The following is a 22,011-nucleotide window of genomic DNA, read 5'->3' on the forward strand; positions in this document are numbered from 1 at the left end:
CAGTTACTCCTTGGAGAACATGCCAAAAGTGCATTCTGAAGTCCACAGCTGAGGACAAACCCTGTGTTGTGCATTAGTTGCACCCTGGTAAGGTTTGCAAGCAGACTCATTGCTTCCCATTACATTAAACTGAATGAGATGGAAAATACAGACTAACCTTCACGCACAGCAGATCTTCTTGCAAAACTAGCAGCAAAGAATCCAGAGTAGGAAAAGCAAAACATATTCAATAGCTACTACATTCAAAACCTTTGACAGACTTACAAAACTAGACTGACTCCATCCTTTTCTGGCTCTTGTGGAATCAATTTTAAATGGAAAGATATGGTACGCATACACCCAACTTGAAGAACATTTATTCTACACTAACCAGGTTAGATTACCTGAAATATTCACAAGTCTAAAATGTTTTCTACAGCTTGCAGAAATCAGTCACTGAAAACTGCTCTACTAAATGTTTGGGGAAAAGCACTGAGGTTTTAAGTGGTTTTTATTAACATTGGGTTATTGATTTAAGACTAAATTTGCTGATATAACTGTGGAATAATTGACAATAAAACATTTTAGATTCCTTTTTAATTTCAATGGAAAATATGAAAGATTAAGAATAGTTCAGTTTCGCTCAGCTCCTTTGGCAATGATGTATTTTAAGGGCATGTGAAAAAAACTAATATACTACTTCTCTGTCCCCATATAAGAAAATAACTTACACTGAGCTGTCTTTGGCAACGGTTCAAGTGGAACTTGCATCACACCATTAAAAAATGTGGGTCATATAAAATATAGATTTATCACTAAGAAAAAAAGCTAGTAGTGTCCAAATATTAAACTACGAGAAAGCTATCTAAATATATCTTCTCCTTTGATATTCAGATATGACCCTAGCAACGAATTGAAAAAGAAAATACAGATCGTATAAAGCATGTAAGTTTAAAAAGTAGGGAAAAGAAGCATTGTGTCAATAGGAAAACAACTACTTGTTAATGTCTCAGAATCCATTAAGCCAGACCCAAATTCTGCACAAGAAGTCTGCTTTATTTAGTTGAGAAACATTTCCTGTTAAAGGACAGTAAATAAAGTTTGAAACTTTATGCAAACAAGAAGCAGCCAAGCTAATTTGTTTTACCATTTTTAATGCAAAATTGGGCCAAGAAGCTTTATGGTTAATTTCATCACAGTTGAAACCTTTCCAAAACAGTAAAACCAAAGCCTACATTGGGAATACAGAGAGACATCTAACCATTATGCTGAAAACTTGCTCCAGAGCAGCTCAAGATATTTGCATCAAGTGGGCTTAAAAGCAAGCAACGACATGAGAAAGAGAAATAAGGGCAGTAAGTAAAACAAGAGCAAAATCTTGCTTGGCATGAAGCTCTATTTTCCTTTCTATGTCAATATAGGAAATCAAGATTTACAGATCTTTTCTTAGGCAGTAACTGGATGCATGTTTCAACCTGAAATAGGAACTATATGTTTCAAATTTACTGTATCATTATGAAATGCTTGTAGGCAAATATCTGAGTGGAACAAATGCATGACAAGCCAGCTTATCCAGAAGCTTCGGAATCACCAGAAAAGTGAGCCGCATTGGTTTTCTAACATTCAACAAACAAAATCCAGGGCTCCCTGTCCAGGAAATGTGATGCTTTATCCAGAACCCCACACATTGCCCTATTTATAGGTCTATAACAGGCCTAGGAATTATGCATTAATAACCTAAAATGGACCCAAAACTATGCAGACACCATATTGATATTTTCCAACCCGGATGCAAACACTTACTGAAAACCAACTGATGAGATTATTTTCAGGAAAACATTAAGAAGCCACATTGATTTGTAAAATTAACAGCATTTTTTTGTTGTTGCCAATACTTACCATCATAGCTATCAGAGCACAAATGTAACTTTGTTTCATGATAAATTGGAACACAGAAACCAGGGCATGTAATTTAACATTTTCTTTCTCCTCCTGAGCAACTTCCTCTTCCTCCTCCTCCTCTTCCTCCTCTTCCTTTTCTAAGTAGAAAAAGAAATTCTTCTTTGCAATTCATACTGGCCTAAGAGCAGTATATACACTCTCTCCTGGAATTATTTAAGTTGTAATCATTCTGACGGCTACTTCTACAGCAATCAGCAAGCTCAAGATGGGAGACAAAGAAAAATTACATTTGAGCACAGTAAACAACACAAACCCCATAGTCACTGTGTTGGTTGGCAAGGTATTTTGGATAGTGTATGCCTGCAGCCCCTTTTACAAAATTCCTATGTGGTCAGCCATAGCAATGGAATTATTTCACTTCAACAGACCAAAGATCTTACCAAAATGAAAATAAATGCTAGAGGTAGGGAACGGAGACAGAGAATATGAAGAAATATGAAACTTAAAGGGCAATTCCCAGGCAATTCACTACCTGACATGTCATTGGATGGCTCCCATTTGTACTGGGGTGTTGAGTACATGTCTGCTTTGGCCGGACCGTTCTCCAATGGCAGTGTGGGGTGGATGGTGTGATAGTCAGCAGGGTTCCCGTTCACGGTCACCAGCAGCACCTGGCACAACAAAGGAGCAGGCACTGCATTTAGGGTGGCTCTTAGGAGAATGAGATTCCTACTTCTGTGTTTTGCTAGCACTAGATCGTGAGTGTTAAAGGAGCTTAACAAGCAACTGCAGTTACTTCCTTCCAAATAAATTAATATATTGCAGTCACGTTCCATGCAAAAGTAGCACATAACATCTTCAAAAAATTGTTGTTAGCTTTTTATGCAATATCAATAGAATTGCAAGTTGGTTTCAGCGAAGAAGTTCTATAGCAAACAGCAAAATGCTGCTGCACTTTTTAATTTTTACAAATATTTTCCTTTAAAATTTTAAAATTCTAAGATTTGGGGGGAGTTTTTTTGTGGGTTTGTTGTTGTTTGTTTGCTTTCATTGTTGTTTTTATTTTTTAATTCCCAGAATGTCGTATTGTATCAGGTAACACTTCGATTTACTCACAAGCAGCCAGAAAAGGAATAAAAGTGTGGACACACAAGCAAAAACAATTAAGTCACTGCAGTCAGCTGAGCCTAGTAATTTACTATTTGCACGCTCTTGGCCTCTCCTACCTATGAAACTAAATGGAAAGGAGAAACATTATAGAGGTGGACTGAGTTAACACATCCATAACTGGGGAAAGCTAAGGCTGACCGCATGGTTCAGTGCAGAAAGAGTAACTCAGCGAGCCCATTTTCAGGAATCCTGCCTTTTCCCAGATTAAATTGGCTTTTTACAACCAAGCTAGGAAAATATCATTGCATCTCCTGAATTTAAGTTAAAGCTGTAACCAAAAATTCATCCTCCTTCTTAGGCAAACTAACAGGTCAACATTTTCAGACGTACACATCTCATTATTTTCAGTAGTTATAAAAATAATAATCATAAATTACTTTCAATTTTAAATTATTACTGGTGAGTAATAATACAAATAAAATAGAAATTATTATTTGGTAGTACTAATTCAACACTCTTTCATTGTTTCATTTTTGTGAAATAAATTTCAGCCCTTGTGCTTGTTTGGATTAGGGCTCTAGTAACCACAATCATAAATATCTCTCCTACTGGCAAAAATTCACATGCAATGGGCTACTGATGGCAGTACATGCTGAAAAGTGACTTCTACTTAGCCTGCGAAGAGTATTTTGCCTGTTGAAACTACGCACAGATATTCTGGGTTACGTTCAGTTATATTCAGCAGCTCCACCAAGCACAGGCTGTGGAGCACATATAGATTTGGTTATAGCTCCTCTCAAAGTTAATCTTCATCTCCATTCTTCTGTGTATGTTGAACAGAGGGGATGTTTCTGCTTTCATAGCCTGGTAGAGTCTATAGCAGTCAAGGCAAACGAATCATTTGCTGCCTGTTCAAACAAAGACTTGGATTTTCTGCAGTCTGTAAATTGAACTCATATGTGTTGACAGTCATGCTTTAAGGACCTCAGCATTTCAGCACGAATGAAAGAAAATAATACAGCAAAGAAGCTAAGTCAAGTTTAAAGATGGCTTGCATTAGAAAGCGTATTTTGATATCTTACTTAAACCCAATGAAATAGCAAAGATCATTTGCCAGTTGGTACTACTACAAGCAGTTTAATTTCAAATGATCAATTTCAGGGCTAGTCAGGGGTTTCTCAGCGCAATTATTAAGGAAGATAGGATAATTATTAAGGAAGATTAGGATAATCAAGGTTATAGGGTAAATGGCAGGCTAACCAAAATAAAGTAGTTTTAAAAAATGCCATCTAAGATTTTATCTCTACATATCAGTGTAATCATATTAAGAAGAATTACAAAATTACAAAAACTAGTAGTATACTAACATCCGATGGCTTGTATTCATCTTGGGTCATTGACAGAAGCTGCAAAAAGCAATGCAAGGACAAATTATTAAAGAAGCAAGGCTCAAGCATTAATAAGTCTAACTTTTTGAATACATGCATGCATATTTGCTGACTTTTGCAGATTTGCACTAAGAAATTCAGGAAGAATTCTTAAAAAGTCAGCAGACTTGTACGCTATGGTCCACAAAATGACATTTAGTGTGCCACGGCATTGACATAACTTTACTGTATGTTCCTGTGAATTCCAAACCAAAACTTAGAATGTTGCATGTAAATTTTAGATACCGATCAAAGAATTAATCAGTATGGTATTATACTGATTAACTGCTTTCTAATGTCTTTCTAATGATCCAATGCTTAAAAACTAAGTTTTTAAATGATCATTAGAATTACTGTAATTATATAAATACTCCAAATGAAATGCTTATTCTAATACAAAATGTGATACTTCATTCATTTGCCAGCTCATTTAACAATTACTGTTATCATGGCAGAGTTCTTGGGGCTTGAGCATATGTGGCTCAACAGTGTGCTTGCATATCCCAAGTTTTACTGCAAATTTGGAAATTTTTCACAGCAGCTGGTGAGGACAGATGGTAGAAAGCTGGACCTGTCCCAGAGATTCTACACCAACTGTCTTAACTGCCCCACTATAGATATCCAACAAGGGCATCAGTGCCGGGTCCTGCACTTTGGCCACAACAACCCCCTTCAGCGCTACAGGCTGGGCACAGAGTGGCTGGAGAGCAGCCAGACAGAAAGGGACCTGGGGGTACTGATTGACAGCAAGCTCAACATGAGCCAACAGTGTGCCCAGGTGGCCAAGAAGGCCAATGGTATCCTGGCCTGTATCAAAAATAGTGTGGTCAGCAGGACAAGGGAAGTGATCCTTCCCCTGTACTCTGCATTGGTGAGGCCACACCTGGAGTATTGTGTTCAGTTCTGGGCCCCTCAGTTCAGGAAAGATATTGAGGTGCTGGAGCGGGTCCAGAGAAGAGCAACAAGACTGGTGAAGGGACTTGAGCACATGACCTATGGTGAGAGGCTGAGGGAGCTGGGGTTGTTCAGCCTGGAGAAGAGGAGGCTTAGAGGTGACCTCATCACTCTCTATAACTACCTGAAGGGAAGTTATAGTCAGGTGGGAACTGGTCTCTTCTCCCAGGCAGTTAGCAATAGGACAAGGGGACATGGGCTTAAACTCTGCCAGGGGAAGTTTAGGCTGGATATTAGGAAGAAGTTCTTTACGGAAAGAGTGATCAGGCATTGGAATGGCCTGCCTAGGGAGGTGGTGGACTCACCGTCCCTGGAGGTTTTTAAACTGAGATTGGACATGGCTCTTAGTGCCATGATCTAGTAAATGGGCTGAAGTTGGACCAAGGGTTGGACTTGATGATCTCTGAGGTCTTTTCCAACCTAGCCAATTCTGTGATTCTGTGATTCTGTGATCTTTGGAGGAAGATTAGCCAGCAGTCCCACCTTACCAATGACAGTGCTAATTAGTAGGCACAAGTCAGATCAGATCTCTACTTCAGGATTTAGCTTCCTGACAGACTTCCTAGCTGTTTTGCACAAAGATAACAGCCTCATGCCAAAAGCCTGGCCCTAAACCTCTTAAATGCAAAAGTCAAAAGCATAGAGCATGCTCTTCTTTTATTTCCTTACTCTGGCTCTTCTTTTATTAATTTTTACAAAGTATATTCCTACTTTGCCCTACAGCCTTGATATTATATCTGATTTATATAATCACATGTGAAGATCTTACTTACAACCTATATAATGCTGCTTCCCTTAATTTCAAAGTAACTGTGATAAAATGACTGATTGAAATATATTTAATACAGAGACTCTTCCCGCTCCTTACTTTTCTCTCATCAGTTGTATAGTGGCTTGCATACCACAGACTTCGTCTTCTTTCAGCTGTCATTGGAACTGGGCTGCAGGCTATTTCTTTGTCATCTTCCCTGCTAACAGATTTCTCTTCTTCAGGCGTCTGCTAAACAATATAAATGACAAGACTAGTTACAGCTCTCTAAAAGACAATCTTACCAGAGGAATTTAAATTTTCCCCTAATTGAAGCTCCCTCTCCAAACTATGTATTTGAAACATCTTTTAGTGTCTAATGCACTCAATCTATGATAGATGACTCTTACTGAGATGACATTTTCAGAAATGATGACAGAGCTTTTCTTTAACTGCTAGTCTGCCAATGCCAAGATGCTTCCTGATAGTTACAAGACTCGAGAATTACACAGACCTCCACATCCACATCTCACCTTACCTGCCTTGCCTACCTCAATACCATAAGTTAGTATACAGATGTTTAATTTTCAAGGCAGTGTATTGAAAGAATATTCACTCTTCTTATCTGCCTATACACGCGAAAAGCCAATTCTGCTTCACTAAACAACTGAAGAACTGAAAAGACCAAAACCTTTTGAGCATACATATCTATCATTAAAGGCTAACCTAACTCATCCATCCATGCCTCAGTACCTAAGAGAGTAGTCAGTGCTGGTCAGCCCTCTAGGCTCATCTAGTCTTGCTTCTAACTCAAGCCGCAAAAAATACCTCTGCATGCTCATGCTCATCCTCATATGTAGGACAAGATGACTGGAAAAAAACTAATATGGATTTACCAATGGTAATCTGATTGCTTTTTATGCCAAAACTGGTTCAGTGGATGAAAAGAGAGCTATGGATGTCAGCTGCCATGATTTTAGCAAGGTGTTTGACAGTGTCCCACAACATCTTTGATGACAAGCTGGTAAAATATGGACTGGGCAGGTGGACCACAAGATGGGTGGAGAACTGGCTAGACTGTCTTGCTCAAAGTGGGGTAATGGCTCAAAACCAAAATGGTGGTCAGTCATGAGTGGAGTTCCTCAGGGACTGACAGTAGGCCTGGTACTATTTGGTATCTTCAAAACTATCTGGATGAAATGCACCCACACAAAGGTTGTGGATGACACTGAACTGGAATTAAGGTAGGTGTGCCACAAGGAAAAGCCACCATGCAGAGACAGACTAGAGATGGGTCAACAAAAAACGCACAAGGTTTACAAAGATCAATATAAAGTCTTGCATCTGGAATAATCCCACATAATAATGAAGGCTGTGGACAGACCACATAGGGAGCAGCTCTGTGGAATGGGCCCAGGGGGTCCTAGTGCACAGCAAGTTGGACATGAGCCAGCAGCAAACTCCAACTAAGAGCATTGCCAGCAGATCAAGTGATGTGATTATTTCTGCGTACCTGGTAAGAGTCAGGCCATACCTGCAATACAGTTCTGTCATCCCCCAGTTCAAGAGAAACACAGAAAATCTGGAGAGGGTCCACCAGAAAACTGTCAAGATGATTAGAGGGCTGAAGAAGCTGAAGGATGCAGAAACTGTTTTTTTTTCAGCCTTCTAATACCTACATTTTAGTTTTAGAGAAGACAGAAGTATTCTTCTCACAGCAAGGCCTGGTTACAGGTCAAGAGGCTAAGGCCATAATTTGCTTCAGGGAAATGCCTTCTGGATATAAAAAAAAGTTATTTCACCACGAGAACAATTACTCATGGGCATTGGCTGCGTTTGCTGGAAACATCCAAGGCTTGGGCCTGTACAACCTAATCTGAGGCCCTGCTCTCGCAAGAAGTTGGATCAGATGGTCTCCAGAGGTCCCTTCCAACCTGCACTGTTCTGTGACTCTGTGTGTATGATCCACATGCTCTATTTCTCTATCTGTGACAAGAACTATTACCACTAAATGGCAGAGGACTGCTAACGCACTGGTCTTAACACTCTCTTATTTCCATGGTCCAGCAGGGAAATGGGGTCTCTCAAATACACCAAATATGGATGTTACTATAGCACAATGACAAGCAGGAAACCTGGGTATGTGGAGAACCATGCTAGGTGACAGCTTCTCTTCAGGCTCCTCCAGACCTGTTCTTGCACTGTCCCTCCTTCTCTTGCAATCTTTAACTTCTCAGCTGAGCTGCCACAAAGCAGCAAAACCTTGTTGTTCATACTAGTGAGAGGAGGAAGCTCAACCATGTGATGCTAAAGGAAGGCAAGGGGTGCTCTAGAGCCAGCAAGCGGCATGTGAAAGCTGTGAGCACCTCCAGCATAGTGTTGCTCAGCAGGACTCACTGGCCTCAAGATACCATCAGGGAGAAGTTGCTACTACTGATGTTACTCCTCTCTCTGCCTTTGCCCAATTTCTCATTTTGAGCCTTAGACTTTGACCCTACTTTTCATTTTCAATACTATTTGCCCTCTCTGCTTCCTGAGTTTCCTGGTTTCTCCTCTCCTCCCAAGACTTCAAGTGTTTTTTAGAACTTACCGAAGTGGTAGAACTTACCAAAGCTCAACAAACTTTGAATTACCAAATTCAAAGAACTACCAAAACTCTACTTCCCCTCATCACAACCTCCATTGATATCAGTTGTTTAGAGTATTCAGCAAAATCCTCATTTGTATGGCTCTAAGGTCTTGCTTCATAAAACCACCCCTGTTCAGCGAAGTACACAAGTGCTTGTGGAACCTGGAGCAAAGTCTTACTAACTTCAGTAGGACTTAAATGGTGGCTCAGGAACTTTGCTGAGCTACAGCCAAAATATAGATTACACACCAGCTTTATTAGCATTATTCTGAATTTACACTGTTATTAACTACAAAACAACTAGTCAAGTCAACTAATTGTCATATTTTATTTCAACATGGATGGTCTGTTTGTAAGGAATTAAGATTTTTCTCTTTCCTATTTTGTCCTTTCTACTTAACAGATACTTGTATTTCTGATTCAGATAAAGTCTTACTAATCATAGAATCATAGAATAGTTTGGGTTGGAAGGGAAACGTTTTGTTGCAAACAAAAGCAGACTTTTGGTTTGCAACACAAATATCCATCTGCCCTGGTACTTGCTGTTTTATGTAAACTCTACTGCCAATAAGGACATACCTCATGGCGTAAAGGCTAGTTTTTGTTTGAACTTGCGGTGTTTCAAAGGCAGGGTCCCATTTTTGGCTTTTAATGGGAACTGGATGGAGGTAAGTGTTCTTGCTGCTTATGTAAGATCAGCTGATGCAATAGAATAAGAATAAATCAGGATGCTGGGCAGAGATGGTTTTGAAACTCTCTCCATTCTAACCCTAAAAGTAAGGTCCTATATTTTAAATCTTGATTTAGATAAACAACAGTTATTAATTTAGTTTTACTTCTCAGAGGCAACAGTAGCACATTTCACACACAATTGTGTGTTTATATTTGATTGTAAAAGGGCATTCCTAGCCAAAGTGTAAGAAGAAATAAACTGACTCTGTGCTTAAAATACTTGTCACTGCCATTTGAATCTAACAATAATGTGGAGCACAAATAACTGTTAATCAACAGCATTTAGTTTGGCACCAGGGTGACCAAAAGAATACCGAAAGACTTAAGATGTAGACAATGATCTTAGTATCACATTTTTAGCCTAAGAGACCATGGGGAAAGCTGGGTAATCTTGTTTTCTCTTTCTCAGAAGGGGAAAAGAAGTCAAAAAACACAGTACTGGTCATATGACTATGACTTGTGAGAGCCCTTTGACTTCTCTAAATCTTTCAGTTCTTCCTCTATCTGTGCAACTCTCAAAGGACTCTTAATTCAAAGAATTCTAATAACTCTATAAGAGGACTCTACATTAAAGTACTGTAAATTTGTTGACTTATGTACTGTTCCTTACCACTCACTGGACAGAATGAATGGGCCCTATTCATGTATTCAGTGCTAGAAGTTACAATAATGAGCTGAAATCTCCAGAGGCAGACTGCCTCTTCTTATTTGCAGAGGTAGAATTTCACAAGAGTCAGAGTTAGAACAAATCAGGATCCAAAATAGAGGGCATAAGAAAAGTAAAACTTCCACTGACCACCAAGGGAGTTTTGCATGAGTGAGATCCATGCAGAATCCCACACAGAGATCATGCACTGAAATCTCATACCTGTTTTACTGTGGCAGACTGTGGTGCACACACAAAAAACTTCACCCTGAAACTCAAGATTTGAAGTGAGCACTGTTCTTCCAAAATTGTTCATCAGCTGCAGTATTCAGCAACAGTCGCAAGAGCGTCTGTTTCAGAGACAACTCCTACTGCAATCCAGCAGGAATTTTGTCCACAGGAGGAACCCAAGATGCAATGCATATAAGAAGGAAAAAACACCAGGTCTACATGTCTTACCCAGTTTTTAGAATCTACTATATCTAATCTATTATATTTAGCTTATGTACATATTTTTTGGATGGAATAAGTATTTCCTTATGCATAATCTGTCATATATATGTTGTTCAAAACAGGGTTTGTCCAAGAGATTCTTCTGAATAAAATTTCTAAGATGAGCCACTTCTTACTGTACATGACAGCTGTATGCAAAGAACTGCTTTACACCAAGCAGAACACAGCAAATTGTCTTTGCCATCCATCCAGCTATGGGTAGTTAGTGGTGTCATCCTAAATACAGTGTAAATTTGAAATCACTGGGAAGAGCAAAGGCAAGTAATACACTTAGCTCCATAATTAATCGAAAGCACCACAAATTCACTAGTCAAAAAACATTTCAGTGAAGCGCAGAATACAACTATTTGTGGATTTAAATAAGTGAGAATTAAGTCTGCCAGGAGAAAGCTAGTAGGAGAAACACAACTAAAGGAAAATCAAAACGCATATAGACAAAAAAGGCCATGTGGAGAAAGTGTGTAAAATACGGTAAATTTTGTGAATCTCAGCATCTCTTCTTAATGACAAATACTTGCATCACTACATCCTGTGTATCAAAAATAAGCATGAATGCAAAGGCATGATTTTCTTACAATGTTCTCTTTTTACATGTCCATTTATCTTTGGAGGCAAGCATAAGTCCCCTGGTATCCTAAATTCCCATAAGCATGCCAAGATTTTGTATTGCCTCTCATATAGCCATGAGTTCGAGAGACACCAGCTTTTCTTAAATTAATATCATTTAATATTTACTCACGCTCTAGCTCAATTGCTTAGAAAGCATTTCTAACTTGACTTGTTTCCAGTTCTCATAGACCGATTTTAGTGTCTTATGGGAATATTCCATCTCAGAAAACACAAGTAGCCTAAAAGAAAGAAGGGCAGGAAAGTCCCCTATAGTTCCTCTCTAGTCCCTGGAAGAACTTGAAGGATTCACTCTATCCTGAGATAGGCTCATTTATCTCTGCTGAATAAGCGCAGTAAATAACTTAGACACATTACCAAACTTTAAGATGGTAAAAGCTGGATGAAAAGAAACAATGTGCTGGAAATCAACTCCCAGAGATGCAGAGATCACACAGCTCCCACTAACTGCATTTCACGTGTGGTTACTCCTCCATGAGTAGTTCTCATGATTTCATTATGTAGTTTGTGAGATCTGAAGTTTTAGTTACAGCCCCAGTGGTAAAATAATATCTGGAAATCTCACTTTCCACTTAAGGAAAGAAAAAAAGCAAGTTTCCAGCTGCTGCAGCTGCAGGAAAAAGAAAAAAAAAAAAAAAAAGGAAAAAAACCTTTGAAGAACCCAATGACAAAGGGCAGTGGATCGCAATCATTTAAAACCTTGTGACTTTAGAAAAGCCAGTCTTCAGATTTCTGGAAACTTACGACACAATTTTTTAATAACTCAAGCTGACAGTTCTGGCATCATTCACCTTTTATTATGAAGCCCAATATATGTAAACCCCAAATATCAGACATCTCAATCCACAGGTGATATTTTGTCTGCCTTTTTAAATGTCAAACTCTTACATTATTTATTATACGAAGAAACACCCTTAAAATAAGTAAACCATCGCTGTTTTTACTTGCTGCTATAAACTCCACTAGCTTACAGCTCAGTCATGAGTATTTTCATTGTGGTTTACAGCATTGCTAAACCTGAGCTCTCAAACTCATGTCAAGCCTCTGAGGATCAAGAGATTAAAATAAGTAATGTTTAGGATCATCCTCTTTATACTTCCACTTTCTAAGCTTTTAAGATACTTCTGGGTTCTTATATTTCTTTTATTCCTCTGAAACTTGAAGAAGTAAAAATTTACTTTTTGTCTCCTTTTTCTCTTGCTCCTAAATGAAAGCTGGGATTTTCACTCAGGCGCACAGATTCAAAAGGAAAGGTTTTAAGAAAACTTTATCTATAATAAAATTGCAAATCTCTCTCATCTCACAGTACCCTGTGCCAGCCTGTATCCTACTTCAGTCCCGCTAGATAAGCCCTGGGTGTTTACCTTCTGTTCGGTAGCACCTACACTACTTCTTATCAACACTGGCTTTCCAGATTAGAGTAAGCATTAATGCTCTGCCATTGCACTCCTTACAGAAATAGTCCCGCTGACTTTAAGAAGAAAGTATCCACGTGTCTACTGCAAGATCAGACACTGGAAGATGCTTATCAAAAAGACCAATTTCATGGTACCAGCCCCTGCACTCGCTGCCTAATTCCCTTAACTTTCTTGAATGTTTGCACCTCTGTTAACAAGTATCTGCATTGGCCAGTCTCACTGTCATGAGGGCTGAAAAAAAGGAGTTACCCTTACAACAGGCTCTTGTAGCCAGAGGCGGATGAGAGTTGCGAGGGTGTAGTACATCACCAGCAGTAAGATTGGATTAGCATGGTGATACCAATGTAACTCTTGATTTTTGATGATCATCCAAGTGCTTGAGCAGTTTGTCTGAGTAAGAGAAGTGACACCAAACAACCTGTGGATAAAAAAACCCACAAGAGTTAGAGAATAAACAAAAAAATCTTACAATGTTTCATTTTTTTTTCAGTAATTTTTTCTTACCTATAATACCAATTGCTCTGTTCAAAAATATTATTTGCCATATTATCGAAACTGCATGTGAATATTTTTATTCCACAATATTTAGTGAAAAGGAAAGTTTTTTGCACCTGGTTTTCAACATGAAAAATGGGACTATAATGTTATTACATCTGCCATGTCCAATGTGAAAATTTTAAGTAACCTGTGCCCTGCAGGCCCAGAGCTACAAAAAAAGGGAAGAGAAAATCTGGCTGCAAGACTATTCGGCAAATCACAGTAACACGACATTTCAGAGTGATTTAGTAAACTGACATACACCACCATTCCATACACTCTGCCAGAACAGAAACGTAAAGTACATCTCCTCAGCACACTGAACAGCTTACTGATTTAAAAAAGTCGATACCATTAATAAATTGCTATCTAATTATGCAAATACTTATAAACACAGAGAGCTCCACTGAATTCATAGCTGTTGTGTACAGAAAAGGGAAACACTCAGAGAGGCAACTGTTCTGTATGATCAAATCATTGAGGAAACAATAAAACAGAAGAAAAATTAATTCCATAATTAGTATTAATGTAGTAGCAGTATTAATATCAATGGTACGAGAGATTTTACTAGTTCTGGAAAAACTGGGATCTCATACTATTTCTATCACATAAGAAATTTATGCTGGAAATAAATTGAATTTAAAAAAATTCCCAACATTTTAATATTAAGATGAGATGTTAAATGCTTTGTAGATGCATTAGATGCTGAAACAGAACTAGTAGGAAGTCAAAATTAATCCAGTTCTTTCAGTGTAAATATTTTGCAGAGCTCTAAAGCTAGTGCATAGAGCTACCAGCAGCATATGTTAGTATTCATTATAAACAATTTTGTTTTATTGACAAAGGTTTTTCTTCCATAATGTATATTACAGTTTTCTAGACCTAAAAAAAAAAAAAAATAAACCAAAACAAAGTCAAAAAAACCCACCAGATTTAATTCTAAGAGAATATTAAGGAGAACTCTTTCATGATAGAACACAAAATCCCAAACTATTGTTACTTTGAAAGAGTAAAACAAATACATTAAAAGTTTTTCTGCTGGGAGATTTAATCATAAATAGTAAATGTCTAGAAGATTACTTCTTCCTTTACCTCATAAGATTCAACCTGAAAGGGTGAATGAATACAAAGAATGATATTCAACAGAGATGCACAGCCTGAAATCTGCCCTTTGGATGCTATAAAGCTAAAAGAATACAAAAAAAGGAGAGGTAATACCTGTTCGTTCACTGGGGGTTTGTGGCATGGGTATAATACCATCAACTGCCAGAACTAGAGCTCTATAGCATTTTATTACACAATTTATCAGCACTCACTTCTCATTCTGATTGTCAACACAAGCCAAAGGCTATAAAATTTAAGACTTCTCAGAGATTTTGGGTGGGTCCAAGGTTGGAAAAGAAAAAAAACCCAAGATCCTGCATACAAAATAAATTGAAATAAATTGTTGTAACGTGAAGGAGCAGATAGAGCTGTGTTTGGAACTGACCCAGATTCAAACTTCCATAGCATCCAAGCACATTCAGGGCTGGTGTTACGGTTTGGCTCCATCTGACTGAAATTTACGCTGGATTGTGTTCTGTTCATATTTCTATCAGCATAGGGGAACATCTTGTTTTGTCTGCTTTCCTCTCTGCCAACTGACTTGTAATTTTTGCGTGTCAATGATCGGGGTTGTTGAGGTCCTATTAGCTTTATCTTCTACCTCTATTTTACAACACATCCTTCCATCTTTTGTTCCTTTTAAGTTTTTCTATGTAAGAACAGTACAAATCACCCTATTTCTGTTTCACAAACATATTAGAATCAGAGTGAAATCCAGTTCTTAATGAATTTAGAAGCCTTTCCATTGACAGTGAGTGACGAGTATTTCCTACAGAAATGAGGGAAAGATCACTTCCTGAAGGTCCTCGGACCTTTCATCCAAGCAGACATGATCTTCTTATCACATATTCCATTTGCATAGTACCATTTATAACACAATATGACTATCAAGTCTCAAAAACTTGTGTTATACTTTCATCTCCACTGACAAAAATATTCCAGATAATCCTAGCAGTTCAGAAATTTTATTCTTTCAGTTAAATCCTCTTTCTCTTAGTTTCATTTGCTTGCTTCAAATTACCCATACATTTTACTATTAGACTTAGTTCTGCTCCCTTCTGACTCCGCATTCACCGCATATACATAAATTACAATGCACCTCTTTGCTCTTAGTTGCCACCTGACCAGCAATGTATTTATTTAACCCACTTCACTCTGTCTCATAAAACATTTCACCGTGTCTCATAAATCATTAATCTAGAGGAACTGCTGGTTATTTCTGAGCTCCCCTTGGTTTTTGAGACTTGGTAGTCACAAAGGCACTCAACGCAACATTCTCCCTCTATGAAATTCAAAATAGACTGATGTCTCGGGAATGCTCATTCTGTCTGTTCTGGCCTCCAATCAGGCTACAAGTTGCTACTCATTCAATATTTATGCTTCATCATTATCTTCAGTGAGAACTGCTGCTGTGGAACATTTTTCAGAGACACAGAGTCATCTTCTCTTACTCAAACCTTTTAAATACAAAGGAATGACTGCCATAAAATGTATAAGCACTTACAGTAAGCAACATATATTAGGGCGTTATTCAGTTCTGCATACTTCATTCCACAAAGATGTCTTTACGTTCAGTATTGATCACAATCAGCTCTATTTGTGCCCAACTCTGATCTTAGAGTGACTTTGTCTTAAGATGACCATCAGTAAAGTCGGAATGAGTCCTAAGTGAGGGAAGCCAGATGCCATACAAAACATGTATATGCATGTCTGGGTACAGAAGACAAATGCAACAAATAACTAGCGACCATTCATTAATAGAAATATTTTGCTCTTCAAAAGACTGCATGTAATGTCAAAAACAACTGGAGGTTTGCAAGATGTAATAGATTAATCTTTCTATCCTTGCAAAGAAGTAAAAATCGTGGGTTTCAAAGTCCTCATGAGTAGTCTGAAAAACGCATTTTATTAAAAAAAAAAAAAAGTATTTAAGTGTATTAGAAATCATTTGGAAAATTTTAGAAATTATAAGAGGCCAAGAGGAACTAGAATGTCTGCCTGAGGAATGGTCTGACATAACACAGTGAAAAAGAGTTCTTATAGGTGATATCTTTCTGCCCAGTTCCTATGCTATAAGCCTGTTTTCCCAGCAAAGTTTCCTACTGAAATCTGTGAATCATCCTTCCAGCAGATGCACTTTGATCTTCTGTCACTCCCTGACAAAGCTGTAAGCTGTGACCATAAAAAAATAAAACAAAACAAACGTTTTATATCAGTCTAGCTTTAAAAATCAGAAAAGCAATTTCAATTTTATTTGAAAACAGAAAAATAACTTCCTTTTGCACCCACAGCTATTTGACCTAAAGAGCTGCTGAAATACTATGTTTCATTACTGTACTATGTACATTGCTAGAATTTCTCCAGCATGCATTACTTGATTATTACACTAGAATGTAAGAATGGTGTTAGTAATAATTCATGGTATCAAATATGAACAAAAATGGTTACATAAAGGAAAAAAAAAAAAAACATGTATCTTATATACAGAATTATCAAACACAGTAATTACAGATCAGTTAGGTCTGTAAATTTTGCCTTCAATAAAATGGATCTGGAATATTTTTCTTTGCAAAAATATAATATATTTGTCAGTTCAAATCCTGCATGTACTGGTGTTTTAGGAGTTGATTTCAGAACAGGATTTGCCTCATAATTTCCAAGGCCAGGAAAGGAAGTAATAATTCTGACTTCTTGCACAATGTAGGACACACAATAATTTGTGTATTGAGCAAATAACTTGTGGTTGAATCACATTTTAGAGTTTAGAAAGGCATCCAATTCTGATTTCAAATGATAGCAAATCTTCTACTGCCTTACGATTTTCTACTGCATTTAGTTTCTATAATAGTTAGTGTCTAGATGAGATTTCCAGTTCCTGCATCCTCCTACAATTCCATGTACTGCTTGACATACTACTTGCAAATACGTGACAGAGTAGGAGTCATTTTTCTGTATCTTCTCTGAGCTTCACAATTTATAGTAATGTCATCCAATGATCCAGAGCAAGCATCTACAGCCCACCTTTGTCACAGCCCTTTTCACAGCCTAGGGGTCACACATGGACACCACTACAAATATCATTGTAAAAACCCATATTTACATGTTTATCAAAATACATTTAGCTTTCTTTTGACAGTTTAACATCACTTAGGAAATAGGTAAAAGCTGTTTTATTGCTAGAGCATTAGACCTCTAATTTTCAAACTGGTCAGTGCAAAATCTTGATGCATTAATACACAAAGCCAAGGGAAAAAAATTCAAGGGCAATTCAGGTTTTAGTTTTTGGTGTTTTTTTTTTTTTTTTTTTTTCTTCTTTTCTTATAAGTAATACCTGTGACCTTCTCTGCCTAAGGAACTATTTGATCTCTCGTCTTCCCAGCATTGAGTGAGCAAGCTGGACAGTTCCAATAAACATCATCAGAGGAGCATGAGATATAATACAAATGGCACTCAATTCCTGCAAGCTACCTGGAAATGTCTGACTGGTAAGAGGAGATGGAGATAGAGAAGATTCACACTATATGACAGGGTATGGGGGCAGAGGGAAAAATCCTGAACTCCTGACTACCAATTATCACCAGAACTATCTGGAGATTGAGAAAATTCAATTTGAATGGAAGTGAACTTAATATCTTTTGTTTTTTTTTTTAACTTGTCTGAAAGAACTTGGGGCGAGACTGTGCCGAAATTCTGAGTCTCAGAGTTGTTCCATTTGTTTAAGGATGGGGAACAAAAATTATATAAATAGTGTCCATTTAGCGACAGAAGCAATTACCTTGCATACAGCACTTAGGAATATGCATCAAAATACATTATTATAACAAAAACATTCACATTTTCTGCAGCAAGCCTCCAAGGTAATAACTTATAATGTTTTACAGACTCAATTCTGACTCCCTAAGCGGAAGCAAAAGACATACATACAACAGTTCTTCTCATGAGTCCGGCCAAACTCCTCACAACGTGCAAACCACACATAAAAAATTCACTCAGTGCTTTCGATCAAAGAGGACATGAAGTGATTCACAGTGGCAGGAAAATGTCTGTTATCATGTCCTATTGATTATATTTCCTCTGAAGGGTCTGAGAGTACAGTGGATTCTCAGTCTCAATTTGCTCAACCTCAGTAGATAATTACGAATGCTCGTGACTTTGCGTGCTGCTTGTTTTATTCCTATATATTCTAGCCAGCTGTCAATGTATGGTGATTGAAATAGTCTGGTTTTCTTAATTGGCAAACATATAAAAGCTTGAAACTGCACGCAGATTTGTCAAACATTTTCCTAAATACCACTTCCTACAAATCATTCTGGTCAGAAGTATAAGACTACATTAATAAAATAACTGGATGCATTTATATCATGATATAGCTTTAAATGGTCTTCATATGTGACAAATAAAGAAAAGAAACAGAACTTCAGATACTCTAAAAAATAGTAAAATACTGGAGATAAGAAAGAAGGGAAGCAAAAAAGTTCTCCTAATACACTCAATTTTCTGGTTTATATTCTTAAACATGCTTTTTCTAGGTGATAGGGCAAAAAAACCAGAGTGAAACCAGCTAAGTGGTGGTAAAGTGAAGAAATCTGTACAGCTATTCCGTGTAATGCTACATGGTTTATCAGAAGCTAGAAGCTACTGCTTCCGTAGGATGTAAAGGCAGGATGTTTCAAACTCCAGACCAAATGTGATTTTGCCATTTTTTATCAAGGGAAGCAATTACAATATGCATCTTTATTGCGAATTGTGTATTTGGTTTAATTAGATAGAAATTACCTCCATAACAGGAGTGATCCGGACATTTTAGGCATGAGTGTAATGTGTGTCGTAGTACTTATTTCTTTTTAAAGACAACCATGTCAATTTTTTAAGGTTACTGAATGCAGTTTTAGAGGCTGGGGGGTGTGTAGGAGGCGTTGATTTGGAAATTGCAGATCTAATATTGTAGCAGTGCTACACTACTGATTTTAGTGGGCAATTACAACACCAAGAATACTTATAATTCACAGCCTCACCTCCACAACTGTTTTGACATAGGCCAACAGAAAGGTACAGAGATCTGCCAGTATGGAAGAGCAATCCTTCTGTTTAACTTTCTCACACATAGCTGCTACTGTATGTATATTGCATCATGAGTTATGTCTACTGCAATCTAAGATCTATATTGTACCATAATAAAAAATCAAGATGAACTTTGGAAATGGAGAAGTCAAAATAAACTACAATTTTAATACTATACTTAGAACACTAACACGCATGGGGTTTTGTGGAAAATTATAAAATCACAGATGATACATTGTAATTTCCAAGATTTTTTTACAGCTATTTCAAGCCTTCTTCATCCAAATATTTCTGTTATTATATGTAACATTTGCTCTTTATCTGCAAGAAGCTGGATGTACATTACAAATACTGACTGATTTAAGCAGGAAAGATTATTTCACAGGACATGCTTCCTGTTTCAGGAAAAGATTTACCATAGACTAATAAAATAAAATAAAACAATGATGCAAGTCTGCAACTCTTTGACATGGTAGAAGACTGGAAATTAAATCCAGAACAGGGCAATGAAGATTACAGTTCAAAGAAAATGTCTGCATGAAGCCACTTCAGGAGCTGAATTTTATGATTTAGTGTTTATGATTGCACTTTTTATTTATTTATTTATTTATTTATTTATTTATTTTTCTGGAGCCAGGACATACTGGATGGTTATTCACAGAAATGGCATCAGAAACTTCCTCTGTGCTGGGTTGGATTTGGGGAATCCATCTTTGTAGAACTTCTCAATTTCTGTTGGATTTTATGAACTGTCTGAATCTTTATGTCATCTGGTTGTCTTCTCTTGCTTACTTATTTCACCCTTCTCACATGGAATGAGAGGCAAGTGGTGCCTGCATGTCTGAGGTAGGAGGATGGACTATCAAAACTGACAATGGGATAGACGAGCCCTAAAACGGAGATGCTAAAGGTGGCCAAACAAGAAGAAAAGTGAAGTAGAAGAGGAGGTGAGACAGGGACATGACAGAGCAGGAAAAGAAGCAACAGTTTATCTACAAAGAGAGTAATTTAATAAGAGTAAAGCTCCAGAAATTGGGAAAAAAATGTAGCTTATTTTTTTCTGGGGGGTGGTGGTGGTGTTAGAAATCTTTTCTGTTGTTGTTTTTCTAGGGAAAGTGGGCTGACACATGGGGAGAAAAGGCAAAAGTTAATGTTTCACAGGCCAAGGTCCAAAGGTTGAGATTCATATAGCAGCCTTCCAGTACCTAAATGAGGTAGGGAGAGGGACTTTTTGCAAGGGAGAGTACTGATAGGACAAGGGGTAATGGTTTCAAACTGAAAGAGGGTACATTTAGGTCGGATATAAGGAAGAAATTCTTCACCGTGAGGGTTGTGAGACACTGGAACATGTTGCCCAGAGAAGCTGTGGATGCCCCATCCCTGGGAGTGCTCAGGGCCAAGCTGGATGGGGCTTTGAGCAACCTGGTCTAGTGGAAGGTGTCCCTGTCCATGGCAGGGGGGTTGGAAATAGATGATCTTTAAGGCTCCTTCCAACCTGAACCCTTCTATGATTCTATGACTCTGAAATACTGAACAAAACCCTAAGCATTGCTTGAAGAGTGAACCTTTTTTCAACACTGACTTAAAGGAGGTAAATACTCTCTTCAAATTTGAAAATCAACTGGAAGAAGAGGGGGAAGGAGCAGAAACACTTAAAAAATAAATTAGCAAACAGAAAATATAATTCCTACACAACCCTCCTAAAAGTTAGGAGACTCCAAGCTATTCTGTTGAGTTTTCTGTACTTGGATGGTAGGGTTAACACACAAGTTACAATCCGTAAATTATAACCGTAAAGTCTCTTCCAAGGGAATCCTGTGAGCCACTCCACTCCCCACAGTACATCTTTTGGCTAAATGCCCAGAGAAATACATGCCATTGGAAAGGACTTGCCTAGTCTCATGCTAACTCCAGGCCCATCCTTGCCTTCCAGAAGGTTGTTACCCTCTAGGCTATAGACTGGGAATTCAGACCATGCTGGGGCAAACGCTCCAAGGTATCTTGAACTGACACAACATTTTTACAGAAATAGCAGAACACATGAAGGAAAGAGGTGGGAAAGTTGGCTGAAATGGATTAAGCATCCCAAAGAATTAGGGTTAAGATGAGCAGAAGGCATTTGGTTTCACAGAGCTTTTTAAGCGGGGCGGGGGGAAGGGAAAATTGGCATTTATCTTTCCAAATCATGTTATTTATAAGATTCCACAGAGAAGGAACAGATCCTTCAGGTCTTCTCCTCAGCACAGCAGGACAACTGTGTAGGGAGATACTGCAGATGTAAACCTCAGTCCACAGCTGGACTAAAGCTATAAAATTTATCCTTTTCAGAGTGATATTGGCTTTAAAAAGCATTGCAAGTATTTTTAGCACTTAAAAGTCCTGGACCCTGCTTTGGTTCAGACTTGGATAATTCGTAACTGGCTAAGTGGAACTGTGCCATATTAACATTAACACAAAAATTTGATTGTTTAGGGTGAGAAGTATTATGATAAATTTCAGCTTAACAGTTAATAACTCTTTTTTTTTAAATATCTGAAAATGTAGACTACAACTAAGACTGAAAGTGTTTTCCTTCAGAGTGTTGCTATCACAACGGTATAATACAGGCACACACACAGTGAATA

General features: G+C 37.8%; 1 protein-coding gene across 13 annotated transcripts in view; it reads right to left on the reverse strand.

The window, feature by feature from the left end:
- PIEZO2 (piezo type mechanosensitive ion channel component 2) overlaps window positions 1–22,011 on the reverse strand; it is a 309,728-nt gene that overhangs the window by 92,907 nt on the left and 194,810 nt on the right. For 5 of the 13 annotated variants that reach the window (XM_071804260.1, XM_071804262.1, XM_071804253.1 and 2 more), the window contains exons 8-12: window positions 12,935–13,103; window positions 6,241–6,372; window positions 4,359–4,397; window positions 2,414–2,552; window positions 1,879–2,018 (exon numbers count right to left, since the gene is read on the reverse strand). In XM_071804260.1, coding sequence (XP_071660361.1) covers window positions 1,879–2,018; window positions 2,414–2,552; window positions 4,359–4,397; window positions 6,241–6,372; window positions 12,935–13,103 — 619 coding nt within the window. The remainder of the gene's footprint in view (window positions 1–1,878; window positions 2,019–2,413; window positions 2,553–4,358; window positions 4,398–6,240; window positions 6,373–12,934; window positions 13,104–22,011) is intronic. The other 8 variants (XM_071804264.1, XM_071804261.1, XM_071804256.1 and 5 more) reach the window with 5 other exon arrangements.

The sequence above is a fragment of the Patagioenas fasciata genome, chromosome 2 (genome assembly GCF_037038585.1).
Source record: "Patagioenas fasciata isolate bPatFas1 chromosome 2, bPatFas1.hap1, whole genome shotgun sequence".
NCBI classification, from domain to species: domain Eukaryota; kingdom Metazoa; phylum Chordata; class Aves; order Columbiformes; family Columbidae; genus Patagioenas; species Patagioenas fasciata.